This window comes from Poecile atricapillus, chromosome 11 (genome assembly GCF_030490865.1).
Source record: "Poecile atricapillus isolate bPoeAtr1 chromosome 11, bPoeAtr1.hap1, whole genome shotgun sequence".
Classification (NCBI taxonomy): domain Eukaryota; kingdom Metazoa; phylum Chordata; class Aves; order Passeriformes; family Paridae; genus Poecile; species Poecile atricapillus.
The window spans coordinates 2,604,287-2,630,283 of record NC_081259.1 but is presented as its reverse complement, the minus strand read 5'-3'; the positions used below and the strand labels follow the sequence as shown (position 1 = coordinate 2,630,283).

General features: G+C 47.2%; 1 protein-coding gene across 1 annotated transcript in view; it reads right to left on the bottom strand.

Moving 5' to 3' along the window:
• The window catches only part of IGDCC3 (immunoglobulin superfamily DCC subclass member 3), a 95,791-nt gene that overhangs the window by 29,009 nt on the left and 40,785 nt on the right, over positions 1-25,997 (bottom strand). The window contains exons 3-5 of the mRNA XM_058846850.1: positions 9,638-9,782; positions 6,793-6,923; positions 2,230-2,367 (exon numbers count right to left, since the gene is read on the bottom strand). Coding sequence (XP_058702833.1) covers positions 2,230-2,367; positions 6,793-6,923; positions 9,638-9,782 — 414 coding nt within the window. The remainder of the gene's footprint in view (positions 1-2,229; positions 2,368-6,792; positions 6,924-9,637; positions 9,783-25,997) is intronic.

Here is a 25,997-nt window from a genome sequence, read left to right as displayed (position 1 = left end):
CGAGACACAGGAATTTTGTTTGTGGTCAGGCGCTACAACATATTCCCAAAGAAATTAAATTCAAAATTGATTGTGCTACACTCAAAAACTGGCCCAGAATTTGAATGATTTCCTTCAAGTGAAATATAGCTGCCTTTCCCACTGAAAACCAGCCAGGTTTTAGCAAAGCCAAAGCAAGAAGTGCAAATGGTGTTTATGGCTTGCTTTTCCCTGTACCAGAAAGCTGTGAAAGCAAAATTGTTCTTTTGCTCCTTTTTGACAGAAAAAATGCCACAATGTCAAAACTGTGAGCAAAGGGGCTCAGAGAGTTTCCAAAAAGGCAATGTTCCCTGTGCAAAGCCCCAGAAAAACAAGCAATGCCACAGCTCTTCCTTACTTCTACAAGGCAATAAAGATGCTCACACAAAATTGACTTCTTCTGCTTAAATAAAGCCATTCCCATTGCTAAATCAGCAGCATCTCTCTAAGACTTCGTGGCTGTGGATTTTTTTATTTCTGCAAATGGATTAAAAGTGATTTTTTTTCTAAGCTGAGTGAGTTACCTGTAGGAGGAACTTCAGGAAGAAGACCTTCACATGGAAGAAGTCAGAGATGACAGATACTCTGAGGACCTCCCTGTCCAGCACAAACCCCTCTCCTTCCTTGTGATCACACAGACAAGGAGAGATGAAAGCACTTCTGAAATGGCTACAAAGAGATGACAAAACCTCCAAGTCATCCAAAAGCCCGTGCAGTGCATCGTTGTCAGGATCACTGTCATCTTAAACAAGACCTTGTGATGCTTTGGACAGGAAACATTCCTGCTGAAGGGGAGGGAAAATAACAGGATCTGTTTCCCATTCAGTAGCTCTGATTCTGCTGCTGTGCTGCAAAGCAGCGTGGAGAGGATATTTATTTTTGGTGGAAGGCAATGCTGAGCTCAGACCATCCAGACAAACATCACACAGTGCTATTACATCTTCATTATTGCACTGTGCTATAGAGACAAGTGTTTTCAAGAAGGTAATAAACACTTATAATTAAGGCAATTATAAAGTAGTTTATTATAGTTGAGTACTAACATAGAGCTGTCTTGTGTCCAAGAGAACCAAACCAGTGATACAGAGTATCTGGGGAATTTTTAAAACAGCATCAATCTGATGGTTATGGCTCTGGAGGCAAAAATACCAGTTAGTGGCATACAAAGGCTGATTTTACAAGCCACTAGAGGATGCAAGGAGGGAAAACATAGCAAAAATGTGCAACTGATATTGGATGCAAGTCCTCATTCCCTGGGCAGGCAGCTCTGGAGTGGGAAGTCACCCTGCCCATGAGCTGACCCTGACCCTTGGAGAGCCATGGGGGTGGAGTCCCACATCCAGCACAGCAGCATGAGACAGAATTATCCTTGTGTGTGCTTCACAGCCACCTTGGAGACACCAGGAGATGAGCATCCCAAAAATGATGTGACCTCAAGGACCACAAGATCTCAGGAAATCCTCAGGAAACTGAACCTAACCCCACTGTGCACACAGGCAGAGTTACAAGCTCTGGGAGATAGAACAAAATCCATCAGCTCTTCACTCAGCACAGGTTTCTGTAGGGCAGTGGAAGTGCTGCTCTGAGCAAAACAGTTTCTAAGCTATCATCACAAAGTTAGAACCTAAATTAAACCTTAGAGAAACACGGCCCTTTGCTCTTCCTCACTTGCATGATGCCATCAGACACTGTCTCTGGTTTCCATGCTGAGTTAAAAACATATCACAGGCCCCAGCAGAAAGCATTTGTTTTTTCAGGGCTTCAGACACACTACCTTAAACACTCTCTCCCTCTTAAAATTGTTTTAAAACTCCCTGAACAGGCAGCAAATTTCTTTCAAGTCTGTTTTTATGTGAAAGATGTGTTTGTGTATGATTTTGCTTCTCTAGGCCAACAGTGGTGATGTTTTTGATGCAGCAGAAGAAGATGCTGTCACTTGAGAAAAGATAAAATTATCACCTTTCATGAAACATCTACAGGTTTAACCAACCCACTTCTCTAACAGCTGAAAACAGAATCTTGGCAGAGAGAAAAAACAAAGTCTAGGCATGAGGATAAAAAGCACTTCAAGCCTACAATTACCTTCTGTGGGAAGGGAGAGGGTGAATCAGTTGTTGTATAAAACAGTCAGTGGCACCTACCTATTTCCTACATGATGGCTATGGAGAGGAGGAGGAGGAGGAGGAAATCCCAGTGACCCCTAGGGCTTACCGAGGCGGCTCCAGGAGACGATGGGCCGGGGGTTGCCGGTGGCGATGCACTCCAGCACTGCTGTCTGGTGCACGGTCAGAGTCAGGTTCTCCGGGCCCACAAGAATCATGGGGTCCTTGTACACCGTGGAGTGGGAGCCTGCAATGACAGCACCATGGTCAGAAGGCTTCTGATTCCCTCTTGTTTAAAGGGAACATCGAGGATTTCAGGCATCCTCTATAAGCACATCTCTAGGTACATATCCTCTTCCATCGGGAACTGTAGTGACAGCGGAAGGAATAATGAGTTCAAACTGGAAGAGGGGAAATTTAGGTTAGGTGTTTGGAAGAGACCAGGGAAGACCCCTGTTAGGGTGGTGAGGCCCTGGCACAGGTTGCCCAGAGAAGTTGTGGATTCCATCCCTGCAAGTGTGTAAGACCAGGCTGGACAGGACTCAGAGCAACCTGCTGTAGTGGAAGGTGCTGCTGTCCATAACAGGGGGTGGAATGAGATGATCTTTAAGGGTCCTTCCAACCCAAACCATTCCAGGTTTCCAAATTAAGTGGCTGGTGTAACCCTCAATAAATCTGAGATGTACATGAAACAAAAGGAGCACAGTGTTTGTGTGACAGTCACACTGAACATGTTTTAAGCATGCATTGATTATTCCTGGGGAAAACAGCCACAAACAGCCCTGTTAACATTTGGATATCAGCAGCATAAAGAGGGAACTGCACTGTGAACTGCAAAAAGATTTGCATGGTATATAAGGAAAACACAACATGCAAAACAGCAAGAATGCAAATAAATGAAGGAGTTGTTTTATCTTTCAGCATTTCAGGCCATAAAGTAATCCACAGAGACCACAATGCCTAACTCTGTCTCTGTGAGCATCCTCTCTTGCTGCTGGTGACACTTACTCAAAAAGACCTGTCCTGGGGCAAGGAGTGATGGAGGTAACAGTCCCTGACTCCTGCTGAGGAGCTTTCTGAGAGGAAACTCCTCTGATGACTGCACCCCACATTTTCCTACCATTTTCCTTCAGGGAGAGGATGCATCCCATTGCACTGATAAAACTGTGACACATTTGCTGCTCATGATACAATTACTAATCCTTTATTTGCACTATAGTAGCACCAAGTGGCAGCAACTAAGAATAAAACCCATTGTGCAAGATGGATGTACAGACCCATAATAGAACAAAATCCTAGCACAAGGACCCTGGACACCAGACAGGCACAAGAAAGGCAAAAGAAAACACATTTCACTAGACAGAACAATAGCATGGGACAAAAACATCATCCTGTGTTATGTATACCACAGCTGAACCCACATCTCCTGAGTCCCTAAAAAGTGCCTTATCCCTGGGCTGAATGTTCCTGCAGCCTTTAGTCCCATTTGGAAGCAGGAGAAGAGGAAACCCAAGAGATATTCTCATTTCTCCATCAGTAAACAGGAACACCGAAAATCTCTGCATTAGTCTTTCTCCCCATCTCTGATGAGAGCTGGGTTATACTCCAGAAATGCTGAGGTCAAAGCAGTGTTTAAGGAATTCCATCAATCTTACAGCTGCTGGCAAAAAAAGCTCTGTACACCTGCAAAGAGAAATACTTGGGCTGGTCTTCTGCCCCCGAGCAGGAGTGGGGCACAGGGAGGGCTGGGGAACACAGGGACCAACCCACACTGACTCCTGTACATGGACTTCCCAATGCTCAAAAGGCTCATTACAGAGAAGTGATCCACCAAAATCTATCCACAGGGGCTTTTCTCCAAGAAAAACAATTTCTTTCTGCACTTTTGAGTGCTACCCTTCCACAGCAGCTCAGGGGCTGGAATCAGGGCATAGCAGGGGGATTCCACAGTGGTCCAAGGGCAAGCACAGATCAGAGCAGCTCGTTTGTTAATTGTTCCTACGGGGGCTAAGCAGGGAGCGATAAAACGACTCCAAGCTTGTGTGTAAATGGGCAAAATCCAAGAAAAATCACCGTGTCAGTGTGACTTAAGAGCTGACTTTCTCACTAAATGCATTTCACTGCAAGCCATAAAATGCAGATTTTTTGATGAGAGCCAGAATGCACAATAAATTCATATGACCGGCTGTTTAACCCCAAGAGATCTGAAAAACAATACCTTCTCCTCAGTACCTCAGAGTGCCTTTAAAACCATGTAGATTTATTGTTCTGAATCACAATACTAAATGTTCACGCTTAGAATAATACGGTATTATCAGCGTATTATATAGCGATTTCAATATTTCAAAACACTGAGAAATGAAATGAATTGTCCAAGGTCACCCAAGAATATCAGCGAATGGGAGCCAAGCTCAAAGCAGAATTTATGAAACACACTAGTTTGACAATAAAATATTTTAAAATCACATTCTTTGATTTCTACTCTGAGTCCTAAGTAGACATTCAGGTTTTTGAGTGTGGATTCAGCTCCCTCAGTTCGGGCAAATGCTGTCCAACTCTGGAAGTAGCATTTCCACCACTGCTTACCTTCTCCTGCAAAGGCCATGGAGCGGCCCCACAGCTTTGCTGCTGAGCCCACCACCCACAGCAGTGACAGCTCCAGGGACAGCAGGGACTGGGACACAGCAGTCAGATGCCAGCGTCACACACACAGAGATCAACCATGTCCCAGCATCAAGGAGGAGGTTTCCTTCTTCAACCAGACCAGCCCTTTGATGCAGGGTCAGGAAGGAAGGAGTGATGAAATGAGGGACTCATGGCAGAGTGCTGCTGGAGCTCAGCAGGGTTCAGGGCAGCACAGGGATTTATTCTGTAAGGGGAAAAGGCTCTAATGATGCCTGTGGTCCCCAGGGACCCTGCCAGCAGCAGTCACAGTGAGGATGGGGAGATCCCCAGCACTGCCAGCAGTGACAGGCACTCCAGCACGGACAGGAGCGTCGCCTGCCAGATCTTGATCAAAAGGACAGCAGCAGAGAGAGCTGCAGCTCGCACTGGAAAGGTGTCAGTGCAGAGAGGCAGGCAGACCCCTCGGGAGCAGCTCCGCTGAGCAGGCACTTGAAAATAATCAATCAGCAGGACTGGAAGACATCTCTGTGCTGCTCACTGCCAGCAGCCACGGAGAGGATGGAGAGCGCTGCAAGCAGGCTCCTTCACCTCCCACAGGCAGCCACCCTCCTCCTCCTCCTCTCCTGCTGGGCTGCGGCAGGGCACAGGGCTCCAGAGCCCATTCTCAGCCTCTCCCTCCTCCTTCTCCAGCCAGGGCTTGGATTGGAAACCTCAGGGAGGCAGAGCTGGTGCTTCTCTGTTGGTGAAGCAATGGCTGAAGCTGCTGTCCTGCAGGGAAAAGTGGGAGCCCTCCTGCTATCATGAAGAGCAGAGACACCATTCCCTTCACCGTGACACAAGAGGGAGGTGATACAAAAGATTTGCAAGAATTCTGCTTACCCCATCATGCCTAATGCCATGTGCACTCACAGTAGATACTCCCAGTATTTACTGACACAACACCCACACCAGCAAAGCAATGAATGCCCTGTGCATCTCCGTGACTTACTACAGCCTCTGCTACCGTGCCAAAGCCCAGGGTTCACGTGCTAACACATACCTGCTGTCCTGATCTAACAGATATTTGTATGTTCTCAGCAAACACCACAGAGCATAAACCTTTTCCACAGAGGTTTAACCTAGTGCAATGAGTTTTCCATGCAAATGTCCAGTTACAGCAGTGCAGGCACTGAAGTATGGTCCAAACCCTTCATCAGACACACATGGTGCCCGTATTCACCATCCAACTGCTTTAAGGAGGAGAAAAAACCACAAATATTTCACAAACAGGAAACCTGGAAAATATCCATCTGCAATGAGGGATGGTCAGATGAGAAAAACTGGAGCTTTCTGTCCTGCAAGAAATAATAACTCAGGCCAGTAAACTGACACAAAGAACTTCACCACATCGATAATTTACTGTTCTTTTCTTCTCTCCATGTGGCTACTGCTTGCATAGATCAAGCTAACAGATAAGTAACAGGCACCCAAAGCTGGTCTTTCAGAACCAGTTAACCTGCTTTCATTCCCCATCAGAGTTGATATACACAGCATCACTCTTCCCTCGGTTTCATCCCATTTCACACGTGCTGCTTCTTTACAGTCAGCAGAGGCTAATCTGACACTTGGTACAGGTGTTACGTCTCTGCTCCAGAACCACTGGCCAGGCAGTGATTTGGAGGGTGATGGGAAGCTGGAAGATGTGACTGTATGCTGGAAACCCTCTAGCTCCTGGGTAGCAGCAATTACATATATATGATGGGCAGGAGGATCACAGCTCAGGGGAAAGACCTTTGGCTGCGTGTAAGAAAGAACTCAGAAACACCCACTCAACCATCCCTGAGCAGACTTCCCTTGCCTGTTATCTCCAAAGATGCAATCTCCATTTGCACAGGGAATCTGGGATGACCCGCACCAGAGGGGATTTTAACAAATAACAATCCAGAACAAGGGAGGTGTTATGGCTGGACAGAGGAATGCCTCTCAGTGTGTTAGCCTGAAGCTCTGGTCCAGAACAGCAGTGGGAGGAAGGCAGGACGGCAGCCAGGACAGTGTAGCTGGCACTAACCTGACACGGTGAGTCGGGCCTCCCGGCTGAACTTCACATTAGCAATATTGGTGGCAACGCAGTGAAATATCCCACTGTCCTCTGCCCTTAGTCCCGTTATCTGGAGAACCCCCTTGGGAAGCAGCGTGTACCTGTGGGAGGAGAAAACAGAATCAGAAGCTTGCAAAGCAGGACACGATGTGACAGCAGGCTGCACACCCACCCAGGCGAGGCAGGCTGGCTCCCTGCATCTCAGTGCAGAGGTGCCAATACCACCAAGATGTCAACAGCCCTTTAGGCTGAGTCCACACCTGCTTCTGCATCAGTTTTTACTTTTTTTGGATACTTGAGCTTCTGGTTGTCTTTTACAGGGAGGTAAAAGAAAATAATTTATCTCCTGATGCATCCTTGAGAAATGATTTTTGTTGGAAGGCTACAAAATAGATGTTTTCTATTTAACCTGTGGAAAAGCTCTGGCAGTGCATTTGCATGTGAAGACAGCTGACATTGGAATTATCATGACATGGGAATTATCACTTATCAGCTGAAGCACAATGACCATGGACAGGCATCAGAAACCTGTGCTCCACACTCCCCACTCCAGGTCCAGGATTCAAATCCATATGACCTTAAAACCTCAGATGCATGAAAATACACGTTTAAAATAAATATTGAGCAGGCAGATGTAAACACCAATAAATATTTTGTATCTTTAAAACATAGGCACATTTAAATCATGCGTGCATACACACATATATGTACACATATATTACAGGTTGCTTGGCAACCACTTGTTTAAATTGGCTGGTAGTAAGTCATTACACTGTGATGAGTTAATAATCCATTTCCGTCCGGAAGATGAAGAGTATCTTTCTCCATATCAGCATATGGTTAAGTGCCTATAACCTGCTCCCTGCGCCGGGTTCCAAACGCGCGGCTCCGTGTCGGTGGCAGCATGACAGCAATCAGTTTTACACGGCCCGAAGTTGATTGCAATCTCTCTGGGACTTTAAAATGCCCATTGTTTTGGATGAATTATACTACAAGAAGCCTTCATTTTTGTTAACAATCTGCCCACAGCATTAGAAGATTCAATTCCAAAGCTATTATTCTGCCTTCAAAGCCTCCAAGTGCAAGACTCGGCATACAAATTTATATACACTTTATACACAGAAATGCACCAAGCGTGATTAATGCAGAAATCCAATTCAGTTAGAGAAGCAACTCTCATCACCCAGGCTCTGGTGTCAGAGATTAATCTACTGAGCTGACAATAAAAAACTTCCCCAGTAACTTTACTTCTACAAAAAGCCAAATCTCTTCAAAATCAGGATATGAATGTAGGGAAACTGTTCCTAGGCCATATCCTTCAGGGCTTGGGCAAACTCCCTTCCCCAGAGGAGAAGCAGCAGGAACAAGCACAGCTTGGACCCTTCTGGGTTGGAGAAAAGTCTCGGCTTCTCATTCTTGGAGCTCCTCAGCCCAGCCCTGGGGTTTCCCAGTCCTGGAGAAAAGAAGTGCTGGTCACATTTAAATCCCTGCCACATTTCTGACCATCTCCACAATTGTGTCCCTGGGCTCAAATGGAAAGGATCAATGACACATGAAGGACTCCAGAGGAACTTCACCTGTCCTGCAACATCTCACTGGGATGCCACAAAGGCATCCAGCACAGTTCTCCACCCCTTAATTCTGCTGATGCCACCTCGGATCAGTGGCTCTGCTCTACCATATCCCCAGTTCAGCACCTGTATGAGTAAGAAGCCTTCAGAGGAGATCAACTTTAACAAATCAACGCTGCGCTGGGCTAAAAAAAGCTCAGCTGAAAAATGCAAGGAAAAACAAAACCTGACAGTTGCAGTTTTCTACAGCAGATTTGAGCCTCTTGGGTCCTTCTACTGTAAGTTCACTGCCACTCTGAGAAGGTCAGGCATTGTTCCAGCCCTCATGTTTTCTCCTGCCTCCAAAGAACCCAACCACAGAACTGACATTTTTAAGAATAAGGGCTTTCAGGAAAATATTTACAGCTTCCTGGTTTTGCCTATTCCCAAGGCAGGGATGTCAATCCATGCTCGAGGTGTGCTGTGAGCGATTGTCTCCCACCGCTGGTTGTGCGGCTCCTGAGCTGCAGCTGGGGCTGCCAGCACCAGGCACGCGTTTCCTGCCACCTGTCCCGCGCCGCACGAGGATCAAACCGTGATGAGGGACGTTTCCGACGCGAAGGGAGCAGCCTGTCAAACACAGGAAGCGGCGACGTGCCGCTCCAGGTCTCGGCTGGAAAAGGAGGCAGCTGGAGTTTCTCTTTAGGAGATTGTTAGGGAAATGGCAGCTCAGGGTGCTTGGGAAGCTCTCTGCAGAGCTCCCCAGTCGCGACACATGAGGGAGTCCACCTGGGAATAGCAGCCACAGGGTAATTCAGCACTTGCAAGAGTCCACGACCCATATGCAAACTCCTAAATCATGGACCTGTCTCAGAAAGTTACACAAAATGAAGCCACGGAGGGATGAAGGATGCCAAAGCTACCCAGCTCTCTGAGGCTTGCTGAGCAGGTCTCCATGCTGGAAAATAAACCTGGAGCAGGGTTGATCAGAGACAGTCAGCGCAAGCTCTTCAACATCAGCTAATAACTTTATCTACCTCTCCTGGGAAATGCCAGTAGTCCCACAAAGTGTTTGGTCAAAAGAAGAACCAAGCCAGAAAAGCCACAACACACTAAACTGAAGAGTCTTCCATGGTGGAAACACTGGCCAAAACCCTTAGCCCAGGTTAATTGTGTCCAAGCACAACTGTGAAAGCAACAGAAAGTCTGGCCATCTTTTCCCACCTGGAGAAAGGTCAGAAGCACAAGGCTTGGACATGTCCTACCTTTCATTATCTGTGTTGACTGGCATGCTGTTCTTATGCCATAGGATGACTGGCTCAGGCAATCCATGGATCTGGCACTGGAATCTCGCTACACCGCCTTCCTCCACCACTGCATTCTGAGGGTGGATGTGGAAGTCGGACATTGCTGGAAGACAAAAAGAAAGACAAAATTATTCGCATGTGAAGAAAGATCCAACAACTGGAAGATGTCAGCAGCTTCACATGACCTAGAAACATGGCCTCATTTCCCACAGAATGCAAATGGGACTGCAACGTAATGTAAGAGCAGAAGGCCAGCTTGCAGCCTAACCTTCTGCATGGAAGAATAAGACTAGTGGGAAGTTTTCTTGGTATCCCACACGCTTCTGCACATTGAACTGATTGGCTCAACCAGAACAGAAGACTTTGCTCCAAGACCCTCATGGTCTTCAGCAAGGTCTGCCAGGGCAGCAAGAAACACAGACACTGCACTGGGACTTATCAGAGGTCATTCCCAATAGCTTTAGCAGTCTTTGGATCTTAGTCCACATCAAAAGACAGCTGGATTCTTCCTGTTGCCATCAATGTCTTACCTGCTGTAAATATCCTTCTGATATGTACAGCTTGACTCCTAAACTCATGTTATTTAAATACCTTGAGCAAAAGAATGCCAAAATACCCTAGTGAAACATACAGCCCTTGACTTCCACCTCTGTTTGCAGGTGCTCCTGCTCATTGCATACTCTGCCTTCCAGCACTGCACCAGGAACAGCCACATCCCCAGGCTGGGGAGCAAAAGGATTCACCCAAAAGAAAGGACAGCTGCCAAGAGCTCAGCAAAGCGAGGCTTTTGGGGCTGGGACCACCCAACAGCAAATGATGAACCCCAGCATGCCCACACAGGGTGAATACAGACCAGCCTGTTCCAGCAAGCCACAGCTGTAACCACCATGCGGAAACACTGGCACGCTGCTAGAGCTACATAAATAATACCGTAATTATTACTATTAATTAATTGGAAGGTGCTGCCTGTTGACTCTGCAATAAACATATTCAAAGCTAATAAACATCCCAGTGGTTATTGAGCTCATGATTCATTTAAAGTGCTGCATCCACAGGAAGGTCTCTCACATTACCATACAAAACAAACTCCAAGAGAACCCCCTGCTCCGCTGCCCCAGCCCGATGACATCCCTCTCCCCAGCAAGAAAACCTCGTCCCCTTTTACATGCATCAAGTGCAATGACTGTGGGTCTGCTAAGGAACAAGCTGCCTATGTGTCAGGGCAGCTTAATCATTCATCTGCAAACTGCAGTTGGGCTCAGGCAGATGGGAGATGGCCATTAGCAATCATACATTAAATATGTGTTGCATTAACCTGCGCTGCTCCCGCAACCACCGCTCTCAACCCGCTGATGGCAGATTTGTTAAGCTGATGGAGTAGCACGGAGCAAAGCCCCAGCCCTACACAGTTGTAGGGTTGGGAAGGTTTTGTAGGTATGAGGGTGGGATGGGTAGCTAGCCCCACGTCAGGAGCTGGACCAGAGAGTGGATGCACAATGTTCCAGCCAGATGAGGACACACCAGCACAAGGTGAAAGATCACAGAAAATTGTATTTCTCTTTCACAAGATAAAAGCCAATGCAATTATCCTCTCTGGTATAGGATGGAGCCCAATGGTGCAATGGCAATTTACCCAATTCATATAGATTTAGTCTTGAAATGAGACTAATCATGGCCCAGAGCATTCAGACATGGAAAGCAGCCCAAAGGCTGCTAGGAAGTCTCCCACACCAGGTGATGCCCCTTCCAAGGGCAAGGGATGCTTCAAAAGATGGGGGATCCATGGGTGCCTGCAGCAGGAGAGCTGGATCCCTTGGGGATCCATGGGAGCCTGCAGATCATTTCAAGGCTGGAGACCCAGACCAGGGTGAGTGTTTTTGCAAAGCCAAAGCTTATGGACCCTCACCAAGAAAGGAATCCAAGAATTACTGAGAATGACACAAAGCTCTCTAAGAATTTTTTTTTTTAAAAGCAGGGATTCAGATGCCTACAGGAAAATTCCTTTCAAATGTACAGATGCTCAGCGCTGAGGTTTTTTGGTCGCTGACAAGGTTGATAAAAGAGGGAGGTGTGAATGAGAACAGCCCCGGCACAGACTCTGCTCTGCTGGCTACAGAATTCATCGCCATTCCTTTATTTCAATAATATCACCTCTTATAGGTAAAACTGCAGCAATAACCTCTACTCTTAAAGACACCAGTATTAATATTTATCATGAATAAAACATGGCAAGTTATAAATAATTCAGTTATGAGGATGTTAAGTAAAATATTACTCTTCAACGACACTATAATGTGGCTTTGAAGCACAGTTTTATGTTAAATGCCTAGGAAACACTATGACCCTTGCCAAGACCAGCTGGTTTGCAGAAGATGCATTAAAAATTCATGCACTGAGCTACAAAATGCTATTTTTAAAACAGGTTTACGAGTTTATTTACAGTTGCAGAGACAAAAGACTTTAGGAGCATCTCCTGTAAAACAGCAACAAAACTTCAATGTGAGTGATTACTGGGTTTTCAGCCTGGGAATAAATCACTAGGGAAAAGGAGAGGAGAGGGACAGGAGCCCAACTGCTTCACAGGGCATTGCATGGAGGGGATAAATCTCTGCTGACCCATGTGAGGTTTTCATATATGTCCCAACTGACTGTAACAAACTGATGCAGCAGAGTGCTTGCTCCTGTTTGTCACTTGTCTTCCCATGGCAAGCAGCAGGACCCTGTTACCAGCCGGGTGCTTTTGTTCCAGCTGCCAAGGAGAAGAGCTGCACGTCAGCCCGGGTGGGGTTGGCCAGCAGCCAGGGAGCTGTAGCTCATTTCTATGCTAATGGCCATAATAATTTTAAAAATAAATACATGCAATCACAATATTCACCCGCAAGCTCCTAAGAGAGGAGGCACTCACTAATCCAACTGCCAGCAGTCTCTGCCATCCAGCAATGCAGCATCCATGTGCCAACGGAGGGACTGGTGCTGCCCCAGGCCTTTTTTACCATCATCAGGAGGGGTGAGTGCCACCCTGTTCCCACTAAACTTCCCTCTGCCATCTCATTGTGTCATCAAGCCATAAAAATAACATAAATCACATGCACACTCATTGCTCCACATTAATGCTCCAAGCTGTGATGTTTCAGTGCTTCTGTTATCATCTCATCTGGATTTTGGCCATGGTGCACAGCGACTGACACAAGGCAGGGAAAGACAAAATTAGGGATCACAGGAGACAGGGAATGGTCCTGGCAGCCCTTTGACACTGCAGGCATGGAAGAACCTCCTCCAAAAGATGTTGGCCAAAGCTAGATTCAGATTGAATGTTGACTGTCTACAGGCACATGGACACATGGAGCAGAGGAGTTTCTCTTCTTCTCTCCCTCCCCTGTGTTATATAACCAAGGATTTCACCTAGAATGATGCTGGATCACAGGCAAGACACTTCCATAAAGAAACCCTGATGCTTGGGATTGCCCACCACTTAACCCCCACTGGGATGCAGTCCCTGAAGGCATGTCCTATGGACACAGGCGAGCAGCAACTCTTATCCTCATCCATATTCATGGAGGATTCATTCTGGGGTCTCCACTAATCAAATCACAAACACTTTCTCCATCCCAACAGGCCTGGTGGAAAGGCCAATGGAATAAAAATGAAAATAGCTATCGAGTGAAATTTTCTCTACTCCATAAAAAACTAAATTGAAACCATTAGTGGCCAATCCTTTTTGCTCAGTGCAGCATTAGTGCTAAGCCAGAGATTGACCTAGATTTGATACAGAAAAAGAAAACACTAACTTGGTATGTCAAAGCAAATCCCAGGCCTTTAAAGTCATTAAAACACAAACATTTTACAGGCACACGGAGAGGAGGAAGACTTGAAAGGTTCAGTGCCAAACATGGTGTTAGGAGAGCATTTGGGAAGGCCAGCTAGTTCTGCAATCAAATTGCCTCTTGATTTCCAATTACTTACAGGGAAACAGAGACTCAAGCTGGCTCTGACACAGGACAATGCTGGGGAGGAGTGAGCACCCACACCACCAGGGATGCCATGCAGTCCACAAATAGCAGCCCACAAGTGAAGATCCTTCCCTCCACATTTCTGCCATCAACCTGTTAAATGCAGATCTTTTCCAACGGAGGCATGTGGTTAAAATGCCTCACAGCTAACACTGAGGAACAAGAGTTTTACGGGGATGTCCTCCAGTACCTGGACTTACAGATGCTCCTAGCGAGGAGGGAGGCCTTCGTTACCTCAGTTACAACTGAGGAAGGTGAAATCTGGGAGGCAAATTATTTGTCCAGTGCAGAGAACAAGCCATGGGCAAGCTGATCCCTTCCAAGACTGGCTCCATTTCAATGACAGTGAGCTGCTGATTTTTATACTGAATTTCTCTACTTACTAATAAAATTGAATTCCTCTTCAGGTCAGCAGAAGCCAGGGTCGTTTTTAAAACACAATGAACACCATGCCAATTAATGCCAAACCTGAACAACTCTCAAATCAGGCTGAGAGCTCCAGCAGAACCAACTTTCAATATCTGTGAGATTCACGCAGCACCCAACTCCTTTTCCTGAAAGACACCAGTGCCAAGGCAAGCACAGGGATTAAATTTTCAATTCCCTCTTGGCTTATGAGACCTTCACCACTAAGTCAGCAATATGCCAGGGAAGATTCTCAAAGCAGTCAGTCAGTCAGTCTGCAGAAGTCAAAGGCTCTGCAGACTCAGGTCCCTTACTTGTCCTCTCCACACTCTGGAAATGGAGGATTTGCCAATGAGAAGGAGCTGGCACAAAATACGGGGGGCGCGTGGACATCACAAATCCCATCCTCTCTTCCCCCGCCTTCAAACAGCAATGCCTGCCCAATCCTTTAAGAAAAAGACACTGCATCTTCCTTCTATATGTTTTTTTTTTTAAGATGCATTTTTATAAAGCTAAAAAACAAGCCCATGGCAGGCCAGCCCGGTGGCTACTCCAGCTGCAGAGCAGCCTCTGTGCCTGTGAGCCGGCCCTGCGTGTCTAATGATGCTATTGTGCGAGGTTGTTGCTGAACTGCCATGAGCCCAATTTTGAATGCAAGTTGCTTTGTGCATAGTGAAGCATGAACAACAGCGCCGCCCATTTATCTATTTAATTCTCCAGGAGTAGCAGGAGCGGGGCCCTTCGCTCACATCTAAAGGGAAGAAAAATCGCCTTTCTCTCAGCTTTGGAAAGGGAGGGAAATATTAAAGAGCAGCCGTGCCTCTCCCATCACAGAGGAAAATCCTCTCTGCCCCTGTCCACTAATCATAGCGGGGAAAATCCCAAATCTCTATTGTCCATGCTGAGCCTCAGATCTCAAAAGAATATGGGCTGCAAGACTCAGGAGAGTTTGAAGCAAGCAGGACATGTTAGAGGAACGTAGTTCATTTAAGAGGAACCAAAATATCTGGTGAGATAAAAGGAGGAGGATGACCCAGCTCGGTCTATGCAGACGTACAGGGAAATGGTCAGTCCTGAACGCTTTTTATTTGGAATATCTGCAAACAAGTGCTTATTCCTCTTTTGCTTTGGCTGATGTTTTCTTCCCCTGGAGGTAACAGGATGGCTCAGAGCATGCATGGAGGATGGTCCAGACTGTTCTCTCTGCATTTTGCATCCTCATGTCTCTTGTTTTCAACCACAATCAAAGCTGACTGGAAGAATTTCAAATAGGCTGAGAAGACAGCAAATCATACAGATTTCTCTGGTTGAGGAACAAAGTCTTCACAGGGCCTGCTTTTCTTTCTCCTGTCCCAGGCTCCTGGGACAGGGATGAAAGGGAGACAACAGAGATAATGCCTCGCAGTGGGACACAGCAGCTGCCCATGGGAGGGAATATGCAACAGATATTTTACAAGAGGAGTAGGGGGAAAATCTACTACCTCATGACTCAAGGCAAGCAGGAGGCAAATTTTTGTCTGGTCTGGGACTGCGCCTTCTCAACTTTTTGCATAACACATGAAATGACTGTGAGCCAAATCCAGCTGAGGTCACCTCCCCACTGCATCGCAGTGAACAGCCCTGATGGACACTACTGACCCATGATTTATTGTTGGGTTTGCTGCTTTCAGAAGCAGAAAAAAGCACAGAGCCCTGTAGGGGCTGCTTCTGCATAGGAATGATAAATATCCCGACAAAGTAATGAACACATCTTCACTGCATGCAGAGCAGGGGTCAGAGAGAACACCCTCAGGAGCCCCTGGTTGCTCTACCTGCCCTGCAAGAGTGAAGGACAGGCTGTGAGGAGGATGATGGGTTCTTTCTGAAAAGGTCCCTGTAGGATGGTACCTGGAAACCCTTTGAATGCCTGTACTGCAGCTCCACTGCTCTTCCTGAGGCTTGACTGAATGTGCTGCTCATCCCTAGGACACCCAGCCTCTCCTGCACAATAACAGGGGTCTCCAAACCCATATTCCAGTCTTAGAGAACATTTAGTAAACTCACAGTATTTATTACAGCTCACTTATTGGAAAATTAACTATACCACCATCAGTTGTTGATGTAGGAGTACTCCCCTGTGAGCAGGAAAGATTTTTGACTGGATAAATGCAGCCACTGTACCATGTATGAAAATGAACAGGGGCCCTATGGCCCAAGGACTGTTTTATACTACAGTATTTTAAAATTTCTATAAAATTCACATAATGCTGCACCTCTGAAGCGAGATTGTGCCCACAGTGTTCCAGTACAGCATGCGAGGGAGCATTCCCAATATTCAACAGCTCACCACCCCTGTCTGTCTTAACTTAAGGGAGCAGAGAGCACCAGGGGAGCTGCCAATGCCTGAGGAAACCCTTGAGAGCACCACCTGGTCTTTGCCTGCTCTCCCTTGTGTGTAGCAACATTGCCCAAATGCTGCCTGCTGAGACCCAAGACCTACTATAAGGTGGATGCAGCCAGAAATCATCCCAGCCTGGAAGCAAGAGCGGGGAGTCTCTGTGCATTGGCACAAACACCCTCTGAAGTGCAGCAAGCAACCAGGGCTGTCTGAGCACCCTCACACCTTTCCTATAAAGTTACTGGTTTTTTTAGGGACAGGTACAAAGTGTCACCCATGGTCACAAGCAAAATCCAACATCATCCCTCCCTTGAGTACTAATAGCACACTCTACCCATGAGGCAATGCTGCTCCATATAAAACACTTTGAAAGATGCATCTTGGCAATCCCATGGAACAAATTTCTCACTTTCCTCCATGCTCAGAGCACATGGCAACATCCCATCATGTTACCTGCTACGCCAAGCAGCACAGCAGACAGCCCAGGGTGGTTATTCATCTTCCAGCACCCTCTTATTTTGCAGGGGGATGGACTAATAAACAGCCCCTTTAGCGCTCTCAAATTGGTTTCAGGGAGAGAAGTTTCTGGTGAAGAGGGAGGCATTGCTGGGAGAGACCTTTATCAGGAAGCTCTATTGCAGTAATTTTTCAATATGAAATTGCTCTCCGGCTCATGACAGCATTTACTGTATCCTGAGGCGACCATTTGTGAAGTCAAACCTGTGGTCCTGCTGCCCTGCTGCTGGAGGGAAGGGCGAGTATTAAATGTCATAAACAACTCTTAATTTGCCTGGGCAGACTGCACATGGGGCTGATGATTCTGCAGCGCAGGAAGGGGTTATCTGTCAACTGCACAGGGCTCCAGCACCAAGGGTGATGTTGGCCACACAACACTGGTTGCTGTGACACCTGCCCAGAGGTACAACTCAGCACAGAGGGTTTTTGTGGGGTGACTTCTCAAGAAACCCTAGCATCACACGAGGCTCCCCCACCCCAAAGCAGGGCTCCCCTCTAACATCACAAGATGTCCTCTCCTGTTGCATTCACAGCAATGGCTTCTTCAGGACTTCCCTCTGAAGCACATATTCGCTCTTTGCAAAACAGCAATGATTTATCCCACTCAACTGCCCCTGCAGACCCCTGAAGTAATGAGAAAATGAAGGGCAAGCTGTCCACAAGCCTCTGGGAAAGGTTGGTTCAGCAAAGGCAGAGCAAAGCGTGCAGTACGCTGCCAGCAGGCAGGTCTCTCCTGCCAGATTCCCATCCAGAGCTCCTCGTGTTTTTCCTATTCCGACACACACAATTAAGACAAATTACATAGTTACCATTTTGATTTGTTGCACAATACTGATGTTTTCCATCTCTCTCCCAAATATTGATGGAGATAGTAAAAGAGGAAGCTCCCACACAGCTGGTTTTGGCCCTGGACCACTTTGTTTGCAGCCAACTCCTTCCAGTATCGAGCGCGGATGGACGAGCAATCCTGCTTTTCATCAGCTCGGAGAGGCAGCGATCCAAACAAGCACGAGGTGTTATCCTCAGCAGCCCTCACAACACCTCTGGGTAGAAACATCCCTGCTCAGACCTCCCTGAATAAAGTCAGCAGCTTCCCTGCTTTTTTGTGCTCGCCAACAAGTGCACACTTTGTTTCGGCATCTCCGGAGGCACTGGTGGAATCTGTAAAGGTGAAGGCAAGGAAGCTTTTCATCACGACTGCCCACGGAAATGCCATCAGCCTTGCTTTCAGACAGGGAGCTGTCCTGATTTACAGGCTAATGAATTTTAAATGAGATGCATTTTTTAATTTTTTGTTGTCAGCCCCCATTTTTCTGCCAGCAATCATTCCAGTAATAGCTTTAAATTTTCAGCATCTGTTTTTACCAGCTCTCTTGTAATTAGTTTACTAATGTATTTCACTGCGCCTTTGTTATTTTCAGAGAATTACTTCATTCCCAGCTATCAGAGATAGTGCACTTCAGTCTATAAGGAGTTTGGCCTTTGTTCCCCCATGGTTATTCACATGGGGGAAGATGGCTCAGTGAATGACAAGCCTTTCTATCACTACACATTCTCCATTTAATGTCTTTATACTGGCTCATTAATTACCACAGAAAACTCCTTTCCAAATGGAACCTGTGATTTATAGAAGACTTGGGCAAGGTGCCATTTTTATCGGGCCGACAGCAAACTGCACCAGTGCTGGCAATCCGCTCTTCATTTCCCCTCCTGCTGCAGCAGGGTCAGCCCTGCTGAGGTGGGAGCTTTGCCTGGACAAGAGAGCTCACGGAGTGCTCAGTGCTGCTGAGCCATGGGCATCACGCTGCTCCTGCTTGGCTGGGATGGCCAAGCCCATGGAAAATTGAGCTACAGCTCATTCTGCCTGCTGCACAAATTGAGATATCCCCTTGGGCAGCAGCTGGGGAGTGCCTGGAAGAGGTGAAACTGCCTCTAAGATGATCTCTTTCCCTAATCTGGTGCTGCAAGCGGTGGCAGTGCATATAGCAAAGTATCTTATAGGTCTTGGCAAAAACCCAAGCACAGCATGGAGACTCTGGCTTTCATGATGGAGTGAACAATCAGAGGTGATGGGCTCTGTGGCACCCAGAGGTACCTCTCTGCCATGTCCCATCACAGCAGGCTTGGATCCCAGCTGTATCCCTCAGCCTCTAAAGCATTACAGACTTGCAAACTTCCCAGCACATGGGGTCCAGGCAGGGGGAAGAGCTGCCCAAAGACACAAGGCAAAGACTCCCTGTGGACCCAAGGCAGCCAGAGCAGGGGGGAAAGGCGGCTGTGGAAGTACCCCAAACAACGGTCTCTCTGTCCGACGGAAATTAACTTTAAATCCTTCAGAACAGTATGTCTTTCACCACGTCCATACTCCGCCAAGCATGATAAACTACTCTCCTTCTTTATTAAGGAATGAAACAGAAGTGGGAATGGTGCACATGATAACTAAAGAAGTTATTTAAAGAGAAAAATAATCACAAAAGGCTGGATTCCCACAGAGGAGCTGCCTCACATCACAGCAAGGGAAATACTCAGCATCCCCTGTGCACAGGGAGAGGAGAGACCACAAGATCACAGCACTGAGCCAGAGCAAGAGGGACACAGGGTTAGCATTGCAAAGGACTCCTCTAAAGCTCCTTTCTGTTCATTTTAACTCTGAGTTTCACTCAAACACAGGTGATTTTTCTAAATGCTGAAAGCTGTTCTGCTCCCATCCCTTGGTACTGAGCACAGATATTGTGCTTCAGTGTTGCCCAGTCCAAATTGAAGGGGATAATGTCAAAGATGTAGAAAGGACTGAACTGGTGTGATCCTGAGAAAATCCAGGTTCCTCCCAGGTGAGCTTTTCCTCCTAGCAGCAGCTAAGCCGTTAGCTGTCATCTCATCCCTGTGGCTGAGTTACTACATAAATTCCTGTTCGCTCCTTGGCAATAGCAACAGCTTCCTATTTTGCTGGCAGCAATCCAGGGGAAATTCAAGCTGAATTACAGCCATTCTTCAGAAAATAGGCCAAATCCACGAAAGCAGGACACATGACCGCAGACGTAGAGCTCGTCCTTTTTTCTATTTATTTCGCGGCGAGAAGCCCCGTTGGCTGAAAATAGCTTATCTCTGGAAGTCCCCCTTTCCGTTCACGGCTGCCACTCCTGGCTGCCAGCCAAACCATTACCACCTCAAAGAGAAAGTTCATAGCTCCGGCGTATCGGCCCCACAGTACAGGACGTGCGGTTTGATGTTTTCACCGATTTCTCTCTGGGAGCTCAGGGGAGATGGGGATTGTATTTCTGCACACGAGCCAGCAAGTGTTAACTCCTCTCCTGCGCCTCTGCTGGGATGGGTGCACTACCCCAGCACTGCTTGTCAAAGTAGACACAGTAGTGTGTATACATGTGCACATACGTGGACATAGGAATAAATTGTTTCCTGTGAGGGTAGGGAGACCCTGGCCCTGGAGAAGGTGTGGATGCCCCATCCCTGGAAGTGTTCAAGGTCAGATTGGACAGGGCTTGAAGCAATCTGGTGTGGTGGAAGGTGTCCCTGCACATGGCAGGGGATTGGAAGTAGATGATCTTTAAGGTCCCTTCCAACCCAAGCCAGCCTAGGATTCAATGATTTTATGATGCAGTATGGGGATGGTAACACAGATCACACTCTGTGAGCCAGAGTCCCTCCAGACACCTACTCCTACGAGAAAGTGACAGCTTCCATTTCATGCCAGGTCGATGTGAAGAAGCCACTATATCCCAAAGCACCTCTGCCCCCAGAGTGAACCCTTTCTCCTTCCTGTGTACCCCACAGCATCCTAAATACTGGATCAGTCCAGTCCTAAATACTAAAGACTGGAAGACACATCACCATCCTGGCAGACAAACACAAGGATACAAGAGAATGATTAAAGGTAAGAAAGATGTGGAAGATGGTGACACAAAGGAAATAAGTTTAGCAGAGTTACAAACCACCAATCTCACCATCTTTATCTTCTTCGCTATCATCAGACCATCACTGAACCCAAGGAGCAGTGATGCATTCCAGAAAACACAGGTCTCCAGGGAGGACTGGTTTCTTGTTGATAAGAAGCAGGGAGGCTTATCTCCTAAACCCACTGTGACATCTCACCCTGGGTCCAGTTTATCAAATTAAACTCATTACCTTTGAGGACTCATTGAAAAGAGGTGGCAGGAGAAAAGTTGTGGGTCAAGGAGGCTATGCTGCCATCACCCTGCAGTGCCACTCCTGGATCAGTGCATCCTTTCTGGCATGTGCTAAGCAGTGATGGCTGGTGGGACAACACTGCCTGGGAAATCACCACCAGCACTAAACCATCCCAGAGCATCATGTCAAGGAAGCAAAGTGACAGAAAGTGGGGACACACTGATTTCCTGTGAGGTCATCACAGGGCTCTCTGGTTTATTGTACCTACAGCCACACCATGCAAGGCTGTGCTTGCTGGGAGACATTCCTGATCAAAGATAGTTTACAATTTCAACGTAAGAAGATGGTTTACTGTTTCAATACAATAGAAAAACAATCTGACCATGCCCATGGGAGAGCCACGATTGTGATTTGCCATCACCCAACCTCTGTACTGTGTCACAACCACATAGAGAACTTTGCATATGCATCTCTTACTGCCACAGAGAAGTAACCAAGTTCTTTCTGTGAGGAATTTTTAAAACGAGCAGTCAAGCAAAACTAAATTTCAGCTTTGAGCACTTTGCTAAGACATTCAGATATATACTTCAGATGCTTCTAATTTTTTTTGCTTTTTTATCCTTGATTAAACAAACACAAGCCACCTCAGGTGGTGCCTCTCCTCTTTTTGCAAGGACCTTTGGTACTGTTTATGAGCACAGGATACCACAAGAAGCCCTAGGTAACAGCAGGAGAGGACAGTGAGGCTCAGGGGCTCAGGAAGCCTTTGAAGAGCATTCCCACAGGATGCTCCTGGATGGGATAACTATCAGCTCCAAGGGCTACAAGGAGGGGCTTTATCGGTTTGTTTGGAGGAGAAGAGATTGGAAGAGCCTGTATTATTTCCTACTGTAAAATTTGCAAATATTTTATCCCAATGTTCCTGCTTCTGTGTTTGTGCACCCTGAAACTCACTTGGGCAGGTCATGGAGGGGAAGACCACCAGACTCCCTGAACAGTGGTTCCCTGACTAGGAGTCACAGATTCTCCTGTGACTACCAGCACCTAAACCCCCTGGAAATGCACCAAGTCCCTACACTCTCCATCTATCTCCACCCATCCTACCAAATAACCCCGGCAACAAAATTCAGTGCCATAGACAGAAGATGTGGGGAGGTACTGAAAAGAAACTCAGCACGCGGTGCCAAGCCTGGAGAAGAGGTCAACATTGACACTGCAGATCCTGCCAAAGGAGGAAGAGTTAGAAGACATGCTGGATACTCAGGCAGCCACACAATCCAAATTTAAATACCAGAATTTGCCTTCAAAGACTGTCAGTGATGGCACAACCAGTCAGATCTGCAATTGCCGGGGATTCCTGCTCATGCACTTGCTGTTCTCAGTTGCTTCATAGACTCATTCCCCATCCAGGTGCCAAGGTTAACATCATTTAGCCACCTAAGCTCTCTGTCAGCATGAAATTTCATTTTAATTAAAGCTTAAGTTTGGGATGCACACATGAATGTGGAAAGCTGCGTGGGCTGAAGTGATGATAAATGCCAAGGAACAGCAGCACTGCAAAAGTGATGTGGGTTTTAGGGAACAGGCAGAGGTCAAATGTTGCACCTGAAAGGAGGGATTGCAGAGGGCATTTGTAGTGACTCTGAGCTCTGAACTTGAGCTTTGCCCCTGTGTTTGCAGCACACTGGGGAAATCAGAGCCAAAGCCCTGTAACCCTGATCTTCAGGGGGCCTTTGCAGGGATGCTTAGTGTGTTCTGTACCAAACTGGAGGTATCAGTCCTCTCCCTCCTGAAATGTACATCTTCGTCAGAAAAAACTTGCAGCCCAAAACAGGTGCCTCTCCAGTATTAACAAAAGAGATGAAAACTCTGTAACAAACAGGTGATTGTAGTACACACTATTAAGAGACCTGAAAAACTGCTGGAACACCTGAAATATTCAGGAAGGCGATTAAATCTTATCTTAACAAAACCTCATGGCATATAATGGCCCCCCAGGAGACCCCCTGTAATACCCTAATAACTTGTTTATGTGACCCAAATGTCCAAGAGGATTCCATAAGGGTGTGCATGCACATGGGACTGTGCATCCCATATGCATATTCAGGCAGAGAATAGAAGACAGGAAAAGCAAATCCTTAAGATACTTGCATGGCGCAAGGCAGAAGCATCCACATGGAAAAAACTGTCAGCAACTTCACAGCCCTCCCCACCATGAAGCAAAATAAATAAATAAAGAGAGCTGCAGGAATTAGCTGTGAGGGTGACAGCACTGAAGGAAATGAAAGCAGAAAGGAGGGTAAGAAAAAAACATCCAGCCCTGCTCGCTTTTGTGTTCTCGCACAATGGGGCACGTCAGCTCCGCAGCCTCCGCAAGCCATCACCCGCCATCTGGCACCGGGCTGGGCCGCTAATGGGAGGCCCCGGAGCCCCAGCTGACTCCCAGAGCCACAGGGGAAATCAAGCTGATGATCTCCCCACATTAAGCCATCTAAATTAATGCAGATGCGTGGCCCGCTCGCGAGAAATTCGGCTGGTGAGTGGCGGCGAGGAGAGCGGTGCGAGGCAGCTGCAGCGTGCCACGAACCCGGGAGCAGCGGCCCAGCAGTGACTTCAGCAGGGCCGGGCTGCTGCGAGCCACCCTCGCTCATTTGCAAGACAAATTGTTGGCGAGGGTTTCTGGAAGCGCTGCCCTTTTCATCCAGTGCTGGCAGCTCGGCTGCGAGATGCACAACCCCGGCCAGATGCAAATTCTGTAGCAGCAGGGACAGCCCAGATTAACTAACTCAGACCATGCTCGCAGAACCAGCCTCATTAACTAATGTCCCTGTAATGCCCTAATGGAGCAGACTGGCTGGGAAATTACTGAGCATGAGGTCCAGGCAAAGCAGGGGATGGAGGTGTCGATGTGAGCGCTCTGGGCCAGGTTCAGCAGCAGTGCCTCTCTCCAGGAACAACCCCGATGGTTTTGGCAGGGTGGACCTCAAAGGACTCAGGTCCCAAAGGAACATTTGCAGCCACAAATGTCTGAATTCCCTAAGCACTATGGACAAGGATGCAGAACCTGGCACTGAATCACAAGGGGAAAGTCAGCGCTGACTCAAGAGAGGGCTGGCTGAGCACCTTGTCAAGGATGTGAGTTCAGCTCCAGCCTCTTCCCTTGCCAGCTGTTGCATGAGGATCAAGAGAACAAACCACCGGGGGTTAAAGATGCACAGTACTCTCAAGGCATGGAAATGTGTGCTGGAGAGGGCACCTTCAGTACAGGGGGACCCATAATCCCTCCTTGTCCCCTGCACCTAACGTGACTGCCTCCACGCCTCCAAAAGCTTCCAGGTGTTACCCTGGCGACATCTGGATGCTGATCCATGTCTGATGCAGGTCAGAGCTCTCTGAAGAGACTCAGCTCTGGCTGGAGCAATGCACACAAAGATCTGCCTTCATCTGGGTGCAAACAGAAAAGTCAACCTTCAGAAAAGGATTTTGTTTCGGCCCTCCATCACTAGCTTCATGGAACTGATGGAAACCCAGTTCCTGTAAGCACCAGTGGCACTTATCATCAGTGCCAAAAAAACACCACATACTTCCCCAGAGTGAGTCAAACCAGCAGAGACCTCCTGGGAATTGCTGCAACAAACCTCAGACCAAGCAAAACCCAAACCTTTTAACAACTGAGGTACATTTCAGCCTCCTCAGGTCCAGCTGATGTTGAACAGCCCAGGGAACCTCTGGGGGTGGCAGTGATGCCTTGCAACAAGCAGGTATTTGGGGATCCATCACTGTCACTGACAGCTCAGATCCTGCTTACAGCACCAAGGGTAAACCCAGACTCTTTCTAATGACTTTGGATCCATAACCTATTCCCACAGATGGAAAATTTTATTCCCAAATGCACTGAGACCCACATGGCAGCAGCTTGAGTGATTACAGTCTCTGCTATCATTTGCAGGGAGGCAGAAAAACCCCCCATTTTACCTAAAGGGGAGGGTAGCATATGGTAAGCGTAGGTTACACTCAGCCCCAGGAGCAAAGCTGCAGCCCTTACACAGCTCACACTACCCCTGATGCACATTCCAGGTCTGTAATATCCCACCAGAAGAGAAGCAGAATTTTTGCTGGGGTAGGAGAAGGGGAGAAAACCTCACCATGCAAAATTTGCTTCCAAATTCAAGCTAGTTGAAATAATCTGTTGGTAAACACAAAGCACCATTGAGGTAACAGCTAAATGGAGACTTATATTAAACAAGCATCTTCAGATGAAAATATCACTCATCTAAAAGGCATCACTATTCATTCATGCTCAATAAAACACAAAATGGTTACAGATAGAGCTGATGGAAAATGAGAGAGAGAAATGGAAGTAAAGGTAAAGCTGCCAGGCAGGAAACAGCACAAGAAGAAGGAAAAAAAAAAAGAAATATCACTATGAAGAGGCTGATTTAGCATTCTGCTCTAGGAGAAATTTCAAAAGCAGGTTTTAATATCTGATAAAACTTCACTGCTGGTTGCCATGCTGCCTGACAGAAGCACAGAAGGGGACTAATAGCCCTGGCATGTGACATGATAAAACATTTTAAGCCGCATAGCTTCACTTGGACTTGCCACTTTTAAGGCCGTTTTACGGTTCACTGCTATCCCTCAGTGTCCTCCCAACACCCCCTGAGGATGCACAAGCTCTACTCTACCCACTAGGTAGGTAGCTTCCCCCAGGGATGAGTTTTTCCAGCCTGCAGATTATCACAGGTGAATATTACCAGTTGGCAGCATTGCTGCAAGGAACTGCAAGGGCTGAGTGCAGGGCACCCAGGCTGGGAGCTCTGGTCTTCTCACCAGACAACTGGCTCCTCTGGGGCTCTCATCCCAC